Consider the following 18,440-nt stretch of genomic DNA (forward strand, 5'->3'; position numbering starts at 1 on the left):
TTGGCAATTTTCCATTCTTTAGGCTGTTTTTTTTTTTTTGTGCCTCAGTTTTCAATTCAATGCAATCCCATTTGCCTATGTTTGCATTTGTTGTCTGCTTTAAGACCAAATCCAGAAAATCTTTGCCAGAACTATATACCAAGTTTTTTCTCTCCACTTTCTCCTAGTCTTACAACTTTGTTTAGGCCTTTAATCCATCTTGAACTATGTGGGAACCTGGACTGGTATAAGGAGTCAGTTCAATCTTCTGCATGTAGATGTGCCATCTCCCCAGCATTTGAGTGATTGTCTCTTTCATTTGTGTGCTTTTGGCCATTTTCTCCAAGATGAATTGAACACAAATGAGTTAAACTCATTCTGGGCTCTCAAGTCCTCTCCTTAGTTATATCTACTTTCATTGCTAGCACCAAACTGTTCAGACAACTTTAATATATTTTGAAATCAAATAGATACTTACTCCAACTCCTCCCACCTTAACCTTCAGAGAGAACAGAATAAGATTACAGGCATTTGCCACAATGCCTATAATTAGAGTATTTCCACTTGTCTACTTTGACATCTTCATCGATGTTTTATAGTTTTTAGAATATATGCTTTCCACTGTCTTTATCAAGCCGATCCTAAATCGTTTTCACGCTACTGTAAAAAGAATTTTTATTCTTGATTACATTTTCAGTTTTGGTGTATAGAAACAGTTCTGGTTTCTATACATTGATTTTATATCTAGCAAGCTTACTGATTTCATATTCAGCCAATTTTCAGGATACCTGTTTTTCCCATAAGATCGTAACATTTTTTAAACAACCTATTTAACATCTTCCTTTTCCATTTGTATAGCCTTTCCGCTGATTTGGCTGGGAATTGCACTATTGACTGGGAGGAAGCAGATTGAATTTCGATGTCTACTCAGATTTCCTTGAAGCCTGATAGCAATGCTGTGTCCTTTAAGAGGTAGTCACTGGGAAGTGCCTAGTTCTGTTCCATCTCAGACCTGATGTCCTTAGTAAGAGTCTGTGGGCTTGTTCACTCCCAGTACCTTGTGAGAAACTAGATAGAAGATAATGTCAAGTATGAAGGCATTTCCAGGAATTGAGTGTGCAAGTTCTTCAACCTGAAAACTCCCTATCTTCCAGAACTACAAGTCATATTTCTGTGATTCATAATTTCTGGTCTGAATAATAAGTATCCTTGTCTTGTTCCTTATACTTAAAAGGAAGACTTTCAAGTTTGCTATTACTAAGAGATTAACTCTGAATCTTGTAAGATACATTCCTTTTATACTAACCTTGTTGGTGATTTTAACCAAGAAAGAATGTTGAACTGAATTTTTTCCATTTATTGAGATGATCATGTAAACTCTTGTACTGTTTACGTGATCTAATCATTGAGATGCATATTAATTCGTATTTTCATCCAAGGAATAAATTCCACTAGATAATGGTGCAACGTTATTTAAATTCATGAATTAAAACCTTTAACTGAGTTATTTTTGTTGAAGACTGAATTTCTATTCTTTATGGATACTGGCCTATTTGACTCTTTCAGCCTTCCTCTCTGACTTTGCTAGGATGGTACTATTGGCTTTATAAAGTGAATCAGGAAGCAGTCCGTACTATCCAATTCTTAGGAAAGAATCAGGATTGTTATTCATTCTCTCAATGTTTCACAGAATCCAACAATGAGTCCATCACAGATTCTTACCTTTCTGTGTGTGTTTGTGGTTTTTCAAGACAGTGTTTCTCTGTGCAGCTCTGGCTGTCCAGGAACTCAGTCTATAGACCAGGCGAGCCTTCAACTCAGAGCTCAGATTAAAGGTATGCACCACCACCACCTGAAAGGTTCTTGCTTTTTGCTAACAGATATTTGTTGCTATCTCCTTGTTCAACATTGGCAGGTTTAATTTCTGTTTAATTTTTTTATTATGTTGGTATTGTGTATATATTATGTATTTCTCTAGATTGTCCAGTTTGTTGGAGTACAAATATTCCTAATAGAACACTATAATCATCTATATTTGTTTGATTACCTCTATTATCTTATTCCTGATAAGTCTATATTATTATTGAAGTTATTGATTTTGTTTATATTTGCAAAAATTTGGTTTCACTGATATTTTCATTGCTTTCTTGTTCTCTACTGATTTTTTTTCTATGCCAGTCTCTTTCCACTGAGTGCTTCATTTTTGTCTACTTTCCTTATTCTTAACATGATTTCACGTAGTTCTTCTCATTGTGTAGGTTTTTCTATTTGCTTCCTTATTAACAGCTTTTGCGACATTATGTTGACATGCTGTTTTCCACTTTAACTTCTCTTGAGGTATTTTACATTTTCTCTTTAAAGTTACTCATTGATCCATTGGCTTTTCTAGGAAACTGTTTAATTTCTACATTTATTTGTTAATTTTCCCAAACTTTTTACTCACTTCTCGTTTCATTTCATTTTCAAGTGTAAAAGTTTCCTGAAGGAGATTTGTTGCTTGGATGGCTTTTATTCTTTTGTGCTTTAAAGGTGTGACTCAGGTCTATGCATGCCATGTGAAGAAGTGGAGACCCAAGACAATGTGCAGAGGCAGGAGTCTGTTCTCTCTTTCACTGTGAGCTCCAAAGACTGAACTCAGGTTGTGAGGCTTCCAAGGCAAGCACTCTTACCCAGTAAAGCCATCTCATTGGCCCCACAGACACAATTTCAATCAGATACAATTGGTTAAAATTTATTTTGTGTCCTATCTATAATGTGTTCTAAGGAACGTTACACGAGCACCTCAAAGGGCCTTTACTCTACTGTTCTGGAATGATGTCCTATATGTTCCAAAGTGTAGCCCAAGTCCAGTGTTGGTTTTTAGATAGCCTATTGGATGATTAAACTGTTGCCGAATGTGATTATTAAAACCTATTGTTAATGAGTTACATGTTTTGTCAGATATATTCAAATTTGCTTCATAAGGACAGGTATGGGAGTGCACACCAGGACTTGGGAGATAAATGCAGGATACTGAATTCAAGGCCAGTTATATGCTAAATTCCACACCAGCTTGTGCTACATAGGGAGATCTGGTCTCATTTTTTTCCCTCTAAATTACTTACCACAATGTTCGGTTATTTATAATCTCATATCTGATAAACTACTTACCAATTTAAAATAACCTTTGTTTTACAGTATTTCATTTCTGTTTTTTTTCTTCTATAAGTATACCTTACTCCTGTTCTCTTCTTGTTTCTATATGCATAGGCTGTCTTTTTTTGTTTAACTTCCTGAACTTTATGTCTCCTTTTAAAGCTGAGATATCCTACTAGAGAGCATATAGTTGGTCCTTTGTTTTTCTCCAATCCATTCAGCACTTCAAAAAACTGGACATAGTAGTACCTGAGGACCCAGCTATACCACTTCTGCAAATACACCCAAAAGATGCTCCAACCTATAACAAGGACATGTGCTCCACTATGTTCATTGCAGCCTTATTTATAATAGCCAGAAGTTGGAAAGAACCAAGATGTCCTTCAACAGAGGAATAGATACAGAAAATGTGGTACATTTACACAATGGAGTACTACTCAGCTATCAAAAACAATGACTTCATGAAATGCTTAGGCAAATGGATGGAACTAGAAAATATCCTGAGTGAGGTAACCCAATCACAGAAAAACACACATGGTTTGCACTCACTGATAAGTGGATATTAGCCCAAAAGCTTGAAATATGTAAGAAAAAATTCACAGATCACATGAAGGCTCAAGAAGAAGGAAGACCAAAACATGGATGTTTCATTTCTTCTTAGAAGGGAAAACAAAATACTTACAGGAGGAAATACAGGGACAAGAGTGGAGCAAGGACTCAAGAAAAGGTCATCCAAAGACTATCCCACCTGGGGATCCATCCCATATGTAGCCACCAAACCCAGTCACTATTACTGATGCCAAGAAGTGCTTGCTGACAAGAGCCAGAAATGGGTATCTTCTGAGAGGTTCTGCCAGAGCCTTACTGATACAGATGACCATTGGACTGAACAAGGGGACCCCAATGGAGGAGTTAGAGAAAAGACTGAAGGAGCTGAAGGGGTTTGCAACACCATAGGAAAAACAACCGTATCAACCAACCAGAGTCCACTAGAGCTCCCAGGGACTACATCACCAACCAATGAATATACCTGGAGGGACCATGACTCCAGCCACATATGAGGATGGCATTGTCCAGCATCAATAGAAGGAAAAGCCTTTGGTCCTGTGAAGGCTCATTTCCCCAATGTAGGGGAATGCCAGAGTGTTGAAGGAGTAGGCGGATGGGAGTAGGAGCATCCTCATAGAAGCAGGGGGAGGGGGAGCGGGTATGAGAGAGGGGAGAATGGGGATAACATTTGAAATGTAAATACATAAAATATCCAAAAAAAATTATAAAAAGAATTTTATCTTTTCATTCAAAATACTGAATTAACTATTAATAGGTGAGGATTTCTTAGTGCCACTTTTATTATTGCTATTTTTAAGATGTTTGTTCCTTTCTTCTTCAGGATCTAGAGATTTTCTGTTATTCTTTGACTCCTTAATCCTTTCTGTAGTTAATATATGGTATTATATATTGGTATAATAAATAATATGTGGTAGCCTTGAGACATGAAAACGATTCAGCTATGAGTCTTCTTTAAGCTGGCAGCAAATATACTAAAGTGAAGTAGCTGACACTCAGTACCCTGTAAAGAAAAGAGGTCCATTTAGCTGATGGTTTGGATGGAAGTCAGAGACTGACAACCCCTTCAGTTTGGCTTCTGGTGAAGAATTCCTGGCTATATTATGCCAAATGGCGTCATTATGGAAGTGAAGTCAGGTATCATATGGTGAGATTCAAAGGCAGAGAAACAAGTGAGGGGCTACACTTAAAGCAATCCGCCTAGGAACCACCTTAGGGCATCATCATGATGACCTCCTAGTAAGATCCCCTCTCAAAACTCACACATTCTCTTAACATTGCTATACTAGGAACATATGTCTTCTTTGGGGAACATACTCAAATCCCATGTAAACCTCAAATTGCATACAAAAACTTTTACTCCTCTCCCATTTCATGACTTGCTGTAACTATTACACTTTTACATTCTGTAACCACTATAAACTCATATTACTATTACTTCAGGAAATCTTTTAGCCTTCACAATAAAGATTTAAGTTATTTATACATCACTATTACAAGAACATTCAAGTAAATCAGTCTTCTGACTTGACTACTTACTTTTACCACCAACTTTATTTTCCTGTTTGGTTATTAACTTTCTTTCAGCTTGAAAATTCCATTTGTGATTTCATATATATATGTATATATATATACATATGTATATATATATATATATATATACATATATGTACACACACACACACACATATGGTCTACTTGTGGTAAACTTCTCAGCTTGTTATTCTGCCTTCATTTCCGAAGAATAGCTTTGCTGGGGTAAAGTATTCTTGGCTATAAGTTTATTTTTCTTTGAATAGTTTGTCATTTCATACTTCTCAGCTTTGAAAAGCTTTGTGGACTTGGATGACAGCCTCCTGGGAGTTCTCTTCTACATGCAGATCTTTTGCCGCATGACCCTGACAGTGATTTTTTAAATTAAATGTTTTTCATTCATTTAGTATGTATCATGTCTGGGTGTTCTCATGCCACAAGACAAGTATAGTGGTCAGTTCTTTCTAGAACAAACACTCCATGAACCAGTGTGGTCCTTTTTACCTGCAAAGCTGTCTTGTCAGCCTGCCGGCAGTAGCTTCTATCTTGCTGTAGTGCTTTTACAAGTGGAAACTCTTGATTCTCCTGTACTTGACATACGTTTTCTAAGATACAATTAGTTTTCAGTCATTATTTCCTTAAAAACTTTCCCCACCTTTTCTTTAATTACTGACTACAGACTAGCACTACTGGGAAAACCCATCAAGTATTCTAGGCTTTCTTCTTTAAAGTTTCTTCTCTAACTGGATTTTCCCAGGCAATCTTTCAAGGTCTCTTCTGTTTGAGCACATTGCCTGACGCCCTCTGTTGCACTTTTCATTCCTTTCACTGTGTTTCTCAGTTCAAAACTGTTCTGTTCTTTATTTCAGTCTCTCCCTCCTGTACTGAAATATCATTTGTCTGGTTTTATTGTCCACATTCTCTCATAGATTGCTAACCTTCCCTAAAGCAATTCTTTTCGAGGCAGTTAATTCATATTCGGTGAGGCCAGTTATTGAAAAACTATTGTGCCTCTTTGATGGTATACATATACTATTTCTAGGATTGTTTTTATGCTTCTTGTTTTACATACATATTCAGTAGATGTGTTCTTCTCTTTAAGACTCAGCATCCATGGGGGCAACGCTGTCTGCAGCAAGGTGAAGTGCAGCAGCACTGCTTCAGTCAGGGCAGGCAGGACATTCAGGTTACCTGAGGCCAGAGTGGCAAAGACTACACAAGTTCTCAACATATCAAGTTGGGTGTCCCTGAAGTAGCAAAGGCTGCTGTGCCCTTCAATAGGAAGATGGACAGGGGTCTTCTTTATGGTCTCTTTTTGACCTGAAAGTCCTGGTTGATCTCTCTTTTGGAACTGGAGCTGCCACACAGATGTATTTTCAGGGATGGTGTCAAGGATGAGTGAAGCATGACATCTATACAGTAGCCACAGATTGGAGGTATGATCATGGCCATATGTTGGAGTGATGGTTTAAGCGAAATGGGACAGCAACAACTACCTCCCATGGTTATTGACAGAACTAAATGAGATGTCACATATAATTAACTAGCAAAATAGCAGCCTGAAAGATAAATCCTGCATAGTGACTGCCCTAGTTGCCACATCCAAGCAAATTTCAGTTATAGTGACATCATAACATCAAGAGACAGGGATGATCACTTTGCTTCCCATTTTACTCATTATAAAAACAAATGTACTACTTCTATATTGAGTAATAAAAACAACTTTGTTTCTAATGCTATAATAATGATCCATTTTGGGGAATTTGAAAAAATGGCAGACTATTTTTAACCAAAATGTCACGGTTATATTCAGGAAGTTGTATCAATTAAGGAACATTATTAAACCCCAAGAAATGTCAAACTATGTTCCATGTGACTATTTAAATTCAAGTCAAATTAAATTGAAAACTCAGTTCTTCTTAGCAGATCATCAGATACTGCAGATGAAATAATCCGTGTTTTCTATCTACTTTGTTATAGTTCCATGTGAATAGAGATTATGCATTGAAGTACTATTATATTCTCTCATTAAACAAAACCCTAGCCCTTCAAAGGCATGCTTACAATCCCAGCAGTTAGGAAGCACAAGCAAGATTATAAAGAGTTCAAGGCCATCTTCGGCTACACAATGAGTTCAAATCAGGCCTGGGCTGTCTAAGACCAATCTCTACTCTACCTTCTATGAAATAACATAACACTTTACATGTACTCACAAATTCACAAAGCCAACGAGGATCATCCCATGAAATTTCTTAAGGGTTCAAGCTTTAATTACATTCAAGAATAGGAAAAAATGCTTACTTATTATGCCTGATTAGTATTTCTATTCCCATGTATAAGTTTTCCACAAATTGTAAAGTAACTTACGTTTAAATAGTATGTGCAGTATTCCATATCCATAGATACCATAACATCTGCAGATTCAACCAATCACAAATTATAACCACTGAGACCTCAGTAGCTGTATGATACCTATCATATACCAAACATACAGAACATTTCTATCATCTCTGACACTGCTTCCACATGAACAGGGAGAGGGTTTTCCCCTGCTATCCCTGATTCAACACAGTCTAACAATTATTTACATTGTTTTAAGTATAATTAATCATAGATGGTCTGAAGTACACAAGAGAATGTCATAGGTCCACATACTATGCCATCTTATAAAATAGAATAACATAAACTTTGTGAATTGAAGTATTTACAGAAGATCCTGAGGCTGACACTTGGCATAGCTGACTCACACATAAGACTTAAGAAATAAAACATTTTACGGTACCATTATCTCAGATTTCAAGTCCTTTTATAGAGCTATTGCAATAAAAACATTATAGGATTATAGGACTGTTATAAAACAGACACACTGAGCCAAGTGTAATGCACACCTTTACTGCCAGCATTGAGAGGGAGAGGAAGGTATTTCTGTGTGGATTAGAGGGCAGTATGGTCTACATAGTGAGCTCAGAAAACTAGTCTGTCTCTGTCTCTGTCTCTCTGTCTCTGTCTCTGTCTCTGTCTCTCTCTCTCACACACACACACACACACACACACACACACACACATACACACATACACATTGGTGAACAGAACTGAAAAGCCAGCTATAACTCCACATACAGACATCTGATTTTTGACAAAGAAACCAAAAATATACACTGAAGAAAGGACATCTTCAAGAAATGGTGTTGGCTAAACTGGATAGCTGCATTTACAAGAATAAAAATGGATCACACTATCATCCTGCACAAAACTCAACTCTAAATGGATCTAAGACCTCAAAGTAAGACCAGATACCCTGAACTTGACAAAAACAGAAACATGACAGAAGAGGAAGTGGGCAACAGTCTTGGACTAAAATTGGCACAGATTTTCTGAACAGGCTGCCAATGGCACAGGCCTTAAGAACAACAATGGGACCTCATAAAGCTAAAAAGCTTCAGTACTGAGCAAAGGACACCATCATTCAAGAAAAGTAGCAGCCTACGGAAGGGGGAGAGAATTTTTAACCAATTGTAATCTGCTAAATGATTAGTTTCAATAATATATACACACACAAACATACACACACACATATATATGTGTGTATATATATATATGGAGAGAGAGAGAGAGAGAGAGAGAGAGAGAGAGAGAGAGAGAGAGAGAGAGAAACACTGAACATCAGAAAAATAACCCAATGAAAAAACTGGGGTTCATACCAGAGAGTTCTCACAAGAGGAACTGTAATGACTGAAAAAACACTATTAAAAATGTTCAACATCCTTATCCATCAAGGAAGTACAAATTAAAACTATTTATCCCAGTCAGAATGGCCATGATCAATAACAAACGGCAGCATGTGCTGGCAAGAATGTAGGGAAAAGGGCACATTTAATCCCTGCTGATAGAGATGCAAATTGATATAGCCATTACGAAAATCAGAGTGGTAGTTCCTGCAGAAGCTAGAAATAGATCTTCCACAAGATCTAGGCACACCACTCTTGGGAACGTGCTCATCCATCCACGTTCTTTATAGCAGAAACTGGAAATAGCCTAGATATTCAGCAAGTGATGAATGGGTAATAAATTTGTGGTGCATTTATTTATTTATTCAGTTTTTAAGGAAAAAGTGGTGAAATTTTCAGATAAATTGATGCAGCTAACAGCCACCACTGGGGTAATCTAGGCCAAAAAGACAAATATTCCATGTTTTCTCTTATATCTGGATGTCAGCTTTTGTGTTTTAGATATGTTTCAATATGAATAACCACAGAGGTTAAGAAGCTAGTGAAGAACCAGGGAAGAGGAGGAGATCTTCAAACCAAGGACTAACTAGAGTCTAGTGTTATAAAGGGCCAAAATAGGAGGATTAAATTGAGGAAGAAGGAAAGGCAGGGTAAAGGTGGGAATATGGAGAAAGACAACACTGAAGGCCTTTTAAAAAGCCACATAGAAACATTGTAGAGGTTTCCAAACATACATATATGAGAGGAATTTAAACAGAGTCAACATATAATGGAAGAGAATGCCCCAACCAGGCATAACACCAAGTAAAACCTCCAGTGCCAGGAATGGGTTACACCTTTTAAATCATTGGCCAAAGGAGCCCCACAGATAGGCCCCTTCCCCAACGCTATTGGTTACTCTCCATTAACATGATGGTTTAAGGCATTACTGCTGAAGACACACATATATCATCAAACTTGTAGGAATCAAGCTGGCATACAACGAGAAGCTTCACCCCCACTTACTGACTCATGGTGCAGGAAGGTACTTTGCATGCTACTGGAGGAGAAAAGTTATGATCAATCGCATCTGGCTACAAACTTTGCTTCATACAACAAACCTGAACGACATACTGGTGCAGTGGTGGCATACCATGGAACCCAAACATGACACTGCTAACGTGGCCAAGAACCTGAGACTAGCGGGGTGACAGGTCGAGGTGAAAACCTCCTATTCCGTTAAATGAAATGACTCCTATAATCTGCTATACCTAGGGCAGACTATCACTCAGCCCTCCATAGGAAAGCTTCCTCTTGCAGTCAGTGGTAGCTAATAAATCGATGCACAACTGGACAATGTGGACACAGTGAGATACTTTCGAGCACTCAGCCCTAAGTGGGATGTCTTTGTCAGAACATTTCCCTTAAGGCTCAGAGATCTATGTGAGACAGAAAGATTATGGTAGATGATTCTAAAGAAAACAGTTCTTCTTAGAGACACACCTCACAGAAATTGTGACGATAAACACAAGACTCCACAGATTCAGACAAAGTCCCAGCACTGAGGACAAGATACAACGTCCCACTCTAACCAAGAACCTATTTGCAATGGATTAATAGTTTCTGAAAAGCAGGACACCATGGTGTTGACGTGTGTGTGTGTGTGTGTGTGTGCGCGCGCGCGCGCGCGCGTGGCCCCCCCATGCTTTTTGGGTTATTTTGATAAATTTTTGTCTTCTTTTTTTCAGGATTTTTTTTGTTTTTCGTTTAATTGTTGTTTCTTCTGTTTTCTTTATTTTTTTGAGAGAAAGAAAGACCATGAAGTTGGGTGATAAAGAGTGGGGAAGATCTGGGAAGGTCCTGAGGGAAGAAGAATGTTAAAATATATTGTATGGAAAAAAGAAGTAAAACATTTTTAAAATTCACTAGTGTTTTGTAACTTAAAGATAATGGCAGTATAATTTTAGAAAACATAATTTCTTATGACATATCTTGAAACCAATAGAATTGCTACATATGGAGAACAGGAGAAAATCCAGTAATTGTACACTTACACTGCCACATTTTTTCTAATGGTATATTCATCCAACTCGTCATCTGAGCTGCTATCGGTGGCATCAGAATCCAGACCCTCTTCAACATGAGACAACAGCCCTGTAGCAGACAGTGCAAATCTTTGGATTTCTGCAGCTGTACATTGAGAAAAGCCATTGTTTGTGTCATCCCAGAACTTATTCTCTGAAGCCAAGATGTTGACTTCTGGCTTAATTTCAGTGTGTTCAAGTAAACTATTACTCAAGACTGTTGTGGGTTCATGAAAGATCTTCATTGTGGGCAGCTGATGTTTCATAGAAAATTTCATCTGTTGACCATAGTGCTTAACAACATGCTTCGCCAGGAGCATCTGCAAGTGTTTCTGAGTTCTTCTAGCCTGGCTAAGTAAACTTTTCTGTTTACTCACACAGTGAAGTAAACGAGCATTCACTTCTTCCTCTTTCTCAGCAGCGGAGGAACTAGCAGGCACATCTGAGTGACTAGGTCCAATTTTCTTTTGAGTACATTGCAATAAACCCTTTTTAATCTTAGTATCAGTGAATTTATCCAAAAGTGCATTCTTTTGGTACCATTTACAGTTTTGCAGATGTACTTTATCTACATTAGCGTCTTTGGTGAGATTTGAATCCAAAACAATTTGTATATCTTTCATGCACTGGCTTGTGGTATCTGAGAGTTCCTTTTTGATGATCTCATTCTCAGAATGAGAATGGCAGATCTTACTGAGCTGAACGCTGCTGCCATTACACAGGGCGTTTTTCAGCTTGCAGCAGTTGGACTCCATTACTTTCTTTTGGTTATAATTCTCATTATACTTATTTAGTGTTGAATTAGAACTCATTAAAAGAACTGTCTGAAAATGTTTTGAAGCCTGAGGGGAGGTAAAATGTTTTAAATTCACAAAATTAGTATTTAGCGTCGGTTCAGGAGTCGGAAATCCCAGCATCTGAGAGAAGGTGTCTCCTCCCTTAAGCTTTTCATCTACAGCTCTCGGACTTTCCATGCACAGCATCTTGTCAGATTCCATGGTATTTGGCAAAGATGAAAAGCAGATACCCTTTGTTGTTGCCTCCTTCAGAGCTGGGGTCATGGCGAATCCTGGAGATAATTACTGGAAGCCTAAAATTACATAAAAAATACATGATCAAACGTCTAGGAACCAAAAGCTTGATGCTTACACTTTTGCCAAGGGCAACTTTTATGTTTGATGTTTCTGATTAAAATGAGCAAGGCCCCAAAGAGTTCCTTTATCTCTCCACTTCCCACATTATCTCAATAATAAGCTGTTATTCTCCACTCTGGTGGTGAGTCTAATAGTCATAATTCCAATTAAAGTTGCACAGTACTAGACCAGAGAAATACTCAGTGGGATAGCACTGGTACAGAGAGCCCATGTGAGATCCGGGTTTTATCTACAGCAGCACCAAAAAAGAAAAAATGCACTTGGACACTGTCCTAGTAAGGGTTGATAACAAATACATGTGCAAGGACATCTCACAATCACATCATCGACAGTGTTTAGTGACAGTCAAGGAAAAAACTCACAACTTTGAATCTCCTAATCAAACTTGAAGATGTGATTCAATCTCACAATTACAGGAATACTTCTTTATAAAACAACAGCACTTTCTAAAATGAAGTTCCACCTGGGATGTTTTCAACTTCAACAGTAATAACTACAGTAACATATGCTCAACAGACTGTCGATATGTACACCTAAGTGAATGCAAAACATGAGTTCAGAGTCGTTAAAAGTAATGGGGCAGTCAGAAACTGCATGATCTGAGGCATGTTCCTAAAAATGTATCTACAATATTTCTCCACTCTCACAAACACACGCTTATTAATTATCACTGTAGAATGTATTCCTCCTACCTAGTAAATAGGGAAAACCATGTCAGATGACCAATAAAGATCACTTCAAACTTCAAAAGAATGAAGCCCTGACAACATATGTGCTGACAATACCGAAAAGGCAATCTAGTACCACTAAGTCTTTCCATCAGCAAACTTACTGAAAAACTTTATGGAAATAACTAATTTAAATTTGTAATGATACTTAAGGCACTGGAACTATTACACTCCATAACTTTTTCAACACACATGGCACATTGTTAATATTATGTGCACCGAGATGTTGGCTACAACTGTATGTTTTCATTTTAATTTTCCCCAAAACTTTCAGAAAGAAGACTTTTCACAATGAAGAAAAAGTATAAAAATTTATTTGTTAGAAAAGAAAAAAAAAGCACAGAGGATTAACAGCAAACACCCAAGTAGACAGTATCTACAACACATAACAGAGGTCTGAATACATAGGATACAGTTTTTAAAGCTACAAATATGTAAAGGACACAGTAATAGCACATGTAGATAATAATGTCTAAATGACCATTTACATCTCCTTGATCACAGTGGTAAGAAATGTCTATCAGCAAAGCAAAAGTCCAAGTGTCCATACACCAAACTGACAAAATGATTCAACTCTGAAATAGCACTTATGGTGAAAAAATAAGCAAGCAAAATTCCTCACATCTACTGAGGCCACAAACTGGTTGAATAATTTGTACATAATATAGAAAATATACTTATCACAGCTATATGAGAAATGGTTCTAATAGCAAAACACTAATCCAAAACAACTCAGACATAAAACAAAAGAGGAAAGATTAATAAAACATATTGGAATAATCTATTGAAGAGTATCAATATGGGAAGACTTTTAAAACTAATGGAAAGAAGAAAAATGAACAGTGTAGGTATGCACATGCACACACACACACGTTAGTTTATATCATAAAATATAGCACAAACATAAAAGCATATCATCTATACGAATGTAAGTGCTTATATACTTAATAAAAAGTGAACTAGAAAAATACCTACCATACCCATAACAGTAGTTACATCAAGTTCCATGAAAGAGAAGTAAGAGTAATGGTTTAAGAGGCTTTTCATTTTCATTATAAATTTTATGACTTGGGAAAAAAGGAGCAAATGTAAACTGACCAAATGTTAGTTAATGGTTAACTAGGTGATAAAATACAGATGTTTGTGTATATACACATTGTGTGTTTATAGACACACACACATTTTATAATCTCTCAATATCAAATGTGTTTAGAGTCTGCCTTCAAACTTGAATTATCCCAAAATATACTTCTGTGTAACTAAGCAATGATTTCTAGTATAATAGACTCGTGTTCATACTAAATATTAAAAGAGAAATTAAAATAACAAGACTTTTGTTTGAAATTCACTCTGCTTTTAATGGAAATAGAAAAATAATTACAGAACATCAGGGACATAATGTAGAGCTGGCTCAGTGGTTAAGAGCACTTGCTCTCGACAGGAACTGTTTTCTGTTCCCAGCACCCACGCTGGCCAATTCACTGGCTTTGAACTCCAGCTCCAGGGGATCTAAAGCCCTTCTTCTGGCATCTGACAGTGCCCCCACACATATCTCTCTCTCTCTCTCTCTCTCTCTCTCTCTCTCTCTCTCTCTCTCACACACACACACACACACACACACACACACACACACACACACGAATATATGTATATGAATATTCATGTGTGTGAAGATTAAAAAAACATTGGGGCAAAAAATCCAAATCCTTCAAGATTTAAATGATAAGTTGATCAAGTAATTTACATCTACCTTCCTATGTAGTAGTCAAGAAAGATCTACAATAACATTTCTATCTCTTACCCCTCTTACCCCAGTCACATTTCTCGCAAACGTTTAAACAAGATGTTAAGGCTATAATCAGAGTGGTTTGCAGCAGAGACCGTAAAGTAAAGTATCCTGAAGCAAGAGTCCTGGGTGAAGATGAGGGGAGAGCTCCAAGGAAGCCGAGTAGGGCCGTTAAGGAATAGAACAGAGAGAAGGAAATGCAAAGATTAAAGTGGCTAAGGACCATCTGTGGTACAAAATGATAGACAACCTGTGACAGCTCTGCACTCTACTTCCAAAACAGCCCTAATACAGAGCCAAACAAAAACAACAACAGAAGCAAACACACCCAAATGGTCCTAAGAATCATCTATTGCTATCTAAATGGGCAAAATCTTGCTTCCTGAGTATAGACTGAGTGGTATACTCCAGGTGACTAAATCTAGCAGAAATAATAGACTATGACTTCTTAGATTAAGATAATGATGAGACTGAAACTCCCTTCTTACTGCCCTTTCCCCCTTAGTAACGAAGCTAACTGCTCGTCTGGGAGCTGGACTGACCATATGGCAAAGAGATGACACCCACAGGTGGCTTGTGAGTAATCAGATTCTTCCCCAGTCAAGCCGGGAGAGGACCGCAGCACCTGCTAACCTGATTAAAGCTGATGAGAGACCTCAAGAGAGCCAAGACAAAGAAGCTGCAAAATAAGGTTTTAGAAAACTAGAGAGCTTCTGTTACCCAGGAACAGATAACTACCTTTTAAGTCATTTTTATATTTGAGATTATAACATGACTGTATCTTATAGTGCCATAAAGACTTTTAGATTATAGTCTTCTAGCTAAAATACAACCCCTATTTAAAATGCCCATGAGGTTCTTCTGTGCACTATTCCCAAATGTATCCTTATTTGAAAACAAAAAAACCAAAGCAGAAATGTCTCCGTGATGTATAACTAAAAGAAACGCATGAAAATATCTGTATCTCTCTTAAATAGAAAGGCATTCACTTGTATGCATTATGGTTTTAGTATAACATATAAGTGATTTACTTTAATTCTTTAAATTTTATACACATACATGATTTAATTGTCTGAATATTTTCCAATTGACAATAATTCTAAAATACCACTTTTGCCTATTTGCATAGTTTCGTAAAGTATTGTCATAACTTATTTAATTATTAGCTCTTACAAACTCTAGTAATGCTTAGCCTGCTACTTTCCTATTATATGAAAAAACAATGTGACCAGCAGACACACTATAAATATCTGCTGACTAAATGAGTAGTCAGCTCTGTATTTACAATGAAATCTAAAATTACCATTTTCATGGCCTACAGAGTTCTACATTATCAGGTCTCTCGCCTGTTTCATCTTCTACAGTTTTCTCCATGGATTAAGACACTCCAGGAACACTGGGCTTCGTGTTAACCAACTGAGAGTACTTGTTATTTTCTAAGTATGAAAACTGCTCTGATTAGATGAATCACCGCCTTCATTCACCTTGCTGAGCTAAGGTCTCCATTAAAGCCCGACCCTGGCCAATGGATTTAAAACAGCTCTGCTCCTCCTATGACTGCCTTACTGTTCTCCACATGGCACTACACCCTCAGATGCTCTTTACACTCTGGGAAGGAATACAGTTTAGGGCAGGGTTTTGTTTTTTCAATTTTATTTTATGTTATGTGTGCTTTACTTGCATGTATGCCTATGTACCGTGTGTGTAGCGCCTGTGGAAGCCAGAAGAGGGTGTCTGATCCCTGTCAGCTGCCATGTAGACAATAGGAAATGAGCGTGGGTCCTTTGGAAGATCAGTGAACATTATTAACCACTAGGCCATCACTCTATCCTCTAAAGGCAAGTTTAGCCTATGTGCTAAACTCCCACACTAAAATATTGCTTGGCTAATGTACCTGTACTGTATTTGTTACACAAGTTCATGAACTAGTGGTTCAACTCTATGCAGTAGAACCTTGCCTTGACTTCCTGACAAGCCTGTCTGTCTCTGATTGATCATTCTGTCTCTCCAGCCTAAACCCAGGGATTACACAGACACACTACCATAACCATCGCAGGTCATCAAAATACATTTGAAGCACATTTTCAAATGTGTTTCAGGACTGATATAGTGATAACCAGTAAAAATATCTATTACTATTTTAACAGTGACTGCACAATTACAGCACTATACAAACAGGATAATGTGACCCAATCAAGTATGGCATATTTCATGAACTCAAGGCAGGTTCAACATTTTTTTAACCAATCACTGAAATTCCCCATATCAAAGTTTAAAAAAAACAAACAGGATCTCATATAGTAAAAGCATTTCACAGAATGTAAAATTCACTTATAAAGAAAAAAAACTGAAATTTAGGATAAAGGAAAGAAATTCCTTAACTCAGCAAAAATCATGAAAGTCTACAGTTTATATCTTGATAGTGTCTTTCCCCAAGACTGAGAATGAAGAAAATATTCTCATCATCCATTTTTAGTGTCATTCTAGAAGAGCTACTATGTACCTATGTCAAGAAAGGAAGGGCAAACATTAGAAAATAAACCTCGCCATCAACACATCATTATTTCTACATAGAAAATCTCAAGGAATCTACAAAAAAAAAGTTCTAGAACATTCATCCTAACAAGCACTGAGTCAGGCTACAGACACAGTCAAAATATTAAACCATTTGTACTTCCTAACCACAGATGTGAAAAGCCAGACCAGACATAGAAAAATTGAAAACAGTAATAACTCCAATGTTTCCTGGATGGCTAATCTTGGTTGTCACCCTAACTACATCTGGGGGCAATTAAAACCTAAGACGGGCACACCTGTGAAGGATTTTCTTGATTCTATCATTTGAGGTGGGAAGACCCACCCTAAATCAGAGGCATGCTTCTGGTTGCAGCCTACATAAAAGGACCTGGAAGAAGCTTTGGCATTTTGCTTGCTTTGCCCTCATTCTGGCGGAAAGCTCATCTTCCCTGCTGTTGCTGAGTAATTCTTTTGCTGGTACTAGAACCGACTTTGTCCTGATTCCAACACAGCCAGGACAACACACCAGCTGAGACGTCCAACCTTATGGGCTGAAAAGCTAATGCATTCTTGGCCGGTCCATTGGGAGACCACTGTTCACATAGCTAGAACACAACCTGTAAGTCACTCTGATAAGTTCCTTTTCTTTTCAGACTATTGGCTCTGTTCATCTAAAGAACTCTAATGCACCTCCCAAAAGAACAATTCTAATAACGCCTCCAAACATACTTAGCAGAATTAGCACATCTCCACGATAAAGATTAGTATGCACCAGGGCCCTGAGTTCCACTTCTAGTCATAACAAAACAAATTTGACAAAATGTGCATGATCCATACACTGAGAAAACACTGATATAAAACACAAACAATACCCAGATGACTTCCATAAATACATTGCACTCATGGGAGCCACTCCCCAACATTGCTATGATCTTACTCTCTTCGAAATGACTTGTGAAATTAAACATAATTTCAACCAAACTTTGGAAGAATTTCTATTGACACGGACAAACTGACTAAAATGATTTACAGTCAAAAGAACTAAAATAGCCAAAAATAATTCTGAAAAAGAACAAATTTGAAGAACTCACACTGTGTACTGACATTTGGTTAAGGACAATGCTTTACCAGCTAAGGATAAGCAAACAGAAAACAGGAAAGAAAACAGATCAGAAATATGCCACTACACACATGCGATATTTTGGGAAGCTCACAATTTGCTGTAGAGAAAAAAATGAATCTCAACACAT

General features: G+C 37.4%; 1 protein-coding gene across 25 annotated transcripts in view; it reads right to left on the bottom strand.

Annotated features, from left to right (window-relative positions):
- Window positions 1-18,440, bottom strand: part of Kansl1l (KAT8 regulatory NSL complex subunit 1-like) — a 105,866-nt gene that overhangs the window by 76,973 nt on the left and 10,453 nt on the right. For 23 of the 25 annotated variants that reach the window (XR_010055014.1, XR_010055015.1, XM_039084617.2 and 20 more), the window contains one exon: window positions 10,976-12,095. Coding sequence is in view for 23 of the 25 variants with exons in the window: in XM_039084617.2 (XP_038940545.1) it covers window positions 10,976-12,066 (1,091 nt within the window). In the remaining 2 variants the exon portion in view is untranslated. Of the gene's footprint in view, window positions 1-10,975; window positions 12,096-13,862; window positions 18,429-18,440 lie in introns of those variants that run through there. The other 2 variants (XM_063268145.1, XM_063268151.1) reach the window with 2 other exon arrangements.

This window comes from Rattus norvegicus, chromosome 9 (genome assembly GCF_036323735.1).
Source record: "Rattus norvegicus strain BN/NHsdMcwi chromosome 9, GRCr8, whole genome shotgun sequence".
Classification (NCBI taxonomy): Eukaryota; Metazoa; Chordata; class Mammalia; order Rodentia; family Muridae; genus Rattus; species Rattus norvegicus.